General features: G+C 30.7%; 1 protein-coding gene across 1 annotated transcript; it reads left to right on the plus strand.

Annotated features, from left to right (window-relative positions):
- Positions 1 to 248: 248 nt before the first annotated feature.
- LOC117125245 (antistasin-like) lies at positions 249 to 3,476 on the plus strand (the record flags this gene model as incomplete). The annotated part of the gene is made up of 7 exons (XM_033271706.1): positions 249 to 329; positions 1,111 to 1,206; positions 1,422 to 1,517; positions 1,828 to 1,911; positions 2,386 to 2,481; positions 2,830 to 2,910; positions 3,373 to 3,476. Coding segments are annotated over 7 exons (638 nt in total), but the record flags the coding sequence as incomplete, so codon positions are not given.
- Positions 3,477 to 3,575: the final 99 nt, after the last annotated feature.

The following is a 3,575-nucleotide window of genomic DNA, read 5'->3' on the forward strand; positions in this document are numbered from 1 at the left end:
CCCTCCCATCTTCATATTCATAGTTGAGTAATTTTGTTTTAAAAGAATACATCTGTACAGGTATAGTACTTAAACCGTTTGTTGCTCCTGAACTGCAACTGAAATATGGGGCCAAATTGTTTTATTTCTTTGGATTTTCTAACTTAGAAACATTTTTATCAAAGTATGCTGTCATATGAAATGAATCATGTAAAACAGGGGAAATTTAAATATTTTTAAAATTTAATTTGGTTATTTAATATTTTTAGAGAGTGAAGTAGCACCAACAAAAGATGCAGATGTTGAAGTTGTGACAGAGCTAGCGGCAGTGGAACCAACTACCGTAGAAGGTAAGAACAACATAGCTGAGTAAAGCATTTATTCTGAGATTCAGATTCAATAGAAAATGTATAAGACAGTCTTGTTCAGAGTTCCAATTGCCATAGAATGAAACACGATATTTTGATCAATTGTGTATGAAAGTTTACACTATCAGGACATAGATTCGACCAATAAATCTATTGATCGATCGATCAATTGATCGATTATCTATCAATCAATCAATTAATAATCAATCTGCCAAATAATGCAACCAATTAATTTATCAATCAATGATTATTGCAAGCAGATTAATTTATTGTTATCACAATTATCATAGGCAAGACTTTTTTTATTCCTTGTTTTGCGTACTTATTATTGGAGGAGGGCGGAATAAAAATAAAATTTTTTTTTCTTATTTAGCAAATAGTTTTGCTAATATTATCCAGACAGAAGAGAAAATAAAAAAAAAAAAAATATTGGTGAATGTAAAATAGGATGTTCAAATGCTTCAAATTTATATAATTATGAAGAAATATACATATCTTATCTTTAGAGATTTCCAGGCAGTGGAGGGCGTAATAAAAATAAGAAAAACTATCATTTTTGTTCTGAAATTTCCACTTTTTCGTGATGGCGGGTGCTCTAGTTGGCCAAAAATACAACTTTATTTTTATTTGAAATCATCAATATTTGCATTCAGCAGGTTCGCTAAACAAGGTATAAAAAAAGTCTTGCCTTATGCTTTACAATAAATTGATGTTCTTTGTCTGTCTCTTAAACATTAATTATTTAATTCCTAATTACCTGTAGAATCGGATAAATGTGGCACGTTTGTCTGCTATTTGTATTGTCCAGCTGGATATGTCAAAGATGCGAATGGTTGCTACACCTGTAATTGTACACAAGGTACGAACATAGATGAACTTGCAAAGAATATATTTAATGTACATTTTCTGTTTTTGCATCTCCCATGCTTGAACCAAACAAAAATATACATTATAAATATAAATACTTATAAAGAAACATAACTAATGTCTCTTTCTTCATCATATTTAGGAGCTAAATAAATCAATATAAAATAAATTTAAGAAAACAAGTTTCTTTTATTTTGTTTACATTAGTGCCTGATGACTGTGGTGATTTTATCTGTTCTTTTCTCTGCCCTGCTGGTTACTTGAAAGATGAAAATGGTTGTCCTACCTGTAGCTGTGTACCAGGTAAAACTCTTTTCAAAATTCATTATTTTACTTTATATTAACATCAATCACACATCATAACAGGCTTTTTATAATTAGTTAGGTAACCAGGATTTACAGGAAGGAAATTTTGTGTGAACAGGCCTCTTGAAACCATTTGATCTCATAATGTTAAACAATATAAATAATAAACAGCAAGTGGAGGTATTTTAGCTTTGTAGTTAAAATACCTACCCTTTAGATTATAGGGCAATGTGCTTGAAATTGTGTAAATAAAACAGAGAAAAACTCAAATAAATTATTATTTAATTTGGTTATTTAACATTTTTAGAAGAGAGTGAAGTAGCACCAACAAAAGATGCAGATGTTGATGTTGTGACAGAGCTAGCGGCAGTGGAACCAACTACTGTAGAAGGTAAGAACAACAAAGCTGAGTTAAGCATTTATTCTGAGATTCAGATTCAATAGAAAATGTATGATAAGACAGTCTTGTTCAGAGTTCCAGTAGCCATGGTATGAAACACAATGTTTTGATTAAGTATCTATGAAAGCTTACATTGTCAGGACATTCAGTCAACTAATCAACCTTGATCGATCATTTAATCAATCAATAATCAATCCATCAAATAATGCAAACAATCAATCAGTCAGTTGACCAAAATCTCTCCTTTTGGAGTAATTATTGCAAGCTGATTACTTTATTGTTATCACAATTATTTTATATGCTTTACAGTAAATTGACGTTCTTTGTCTGTCTCTTAAACATTCATTGTTTGATACCTAATTACCTGTAAAATCGGATAAATGTGGCACTTTTCATTTCTAATATGATTTACAGTTACTTGACTTTATTTTTTTCTTAAACATTAATTGTTGAATTCCTAATTAGAATCGGATAAATGTGGCATCATTATCTGTTATGTGTATTGTGAAGCTGGATATGTCAAAGATGAGAACGGTTGCCACACCTGTACTTGTATACCAGGTAAAAATGTACATTAACTGATGTAAACAATTTCAGTTCTCTTCTTACATCTCTTGTGCGTAATGTAAACCAAGTAAAAACGTACATTAACTTTTGTATATATTTCATTTTCCCCTCCCATCTTCATATTCATAGTTGAGTAATTTTGTTTTAAAAGAATACATCTGTACAGGTATAATACTTAAACCATTTGTTGCTCCACCAACTGAAATATGGGGCCAAATTGTTTTATTTCTTTGGATTTTCTAACTTGGAAACATTTTTATCAAAGTATGCTATCATATGAAATGAATCCTGTAAAATAAGGGAAAATTTAAAAATTTAATTTGGTTATTCTAACATTTTTAGAGAGTGAAGTAGCACCAACAAAAGATGCAGATGTTGAAGTTGTGACAGAGCTAGCAGCAGTGAAACCAACTACTGTAGAAGGTAAGAACAACATAGCTGAGTTATGCATTCACTCTGAGATTCAGATTAAATAGAAAATGTATAATGGGACACTCTTGTTTGGAGTTCCAGTAGCCATGGAATGAAACACAGTGTTTGATTAAGTATGTATGAAAGCTTACACTGTCAGGATATTCAGTCAACTAATCAATCTTAATCGATCATTAAATCAATCAATAATCAATCCATCATATAATGCAAACAATCAGTCAGTCAGTTGACCAAAATCTCTCCTTTTGGGGTTATTATTGCAAGCTGATTACTTTATTGTTAACACAATTATTTTATATGCTTTACAGTAAATTGACGTTCTTTGTCTGTCTCTTAAACATTCATTGTTTGATTCTTAATTACCTGTAGAATCGGAAAAATGTGGCGCTTTTCATTTCTAATATGATTAATTGACTTTTTTTCTTAAACATTAATTGTTTCATTCCTAACTAGAATCGGATAAATGTGGCATCATTATCTGTTATGTGTATTGTGAAGCTGGATATGTCAAAGATGAGAACGGTTGCCACACCTGTACTTGTATAGCAGGTAAGAACGTACATTAACTGACGTAAACAATTTCAGTTCTCTTCTTACATCTCTTGTGCGTAATGTAAACCAGGTAAAAACGTACAGTACATTAAATTAAGTATATA

This window comes from Anneissia japonica, unplaced genomic scaffold, assembly GCF_011630105.1.
Source record: "Anneissia japonica isolate Jap-2015-1 unplaced genomic scaffold, ASM1163010v1 scaffold58896_len3564_cov134, whole genome shotgun sequence".
Classification (NCBI taxonomy): Eukaryota; Metazoa; Echinodermata; class Crinoidea; order Comatulida; family Comatulidae; genus Anneissia; species Anneissia japonica.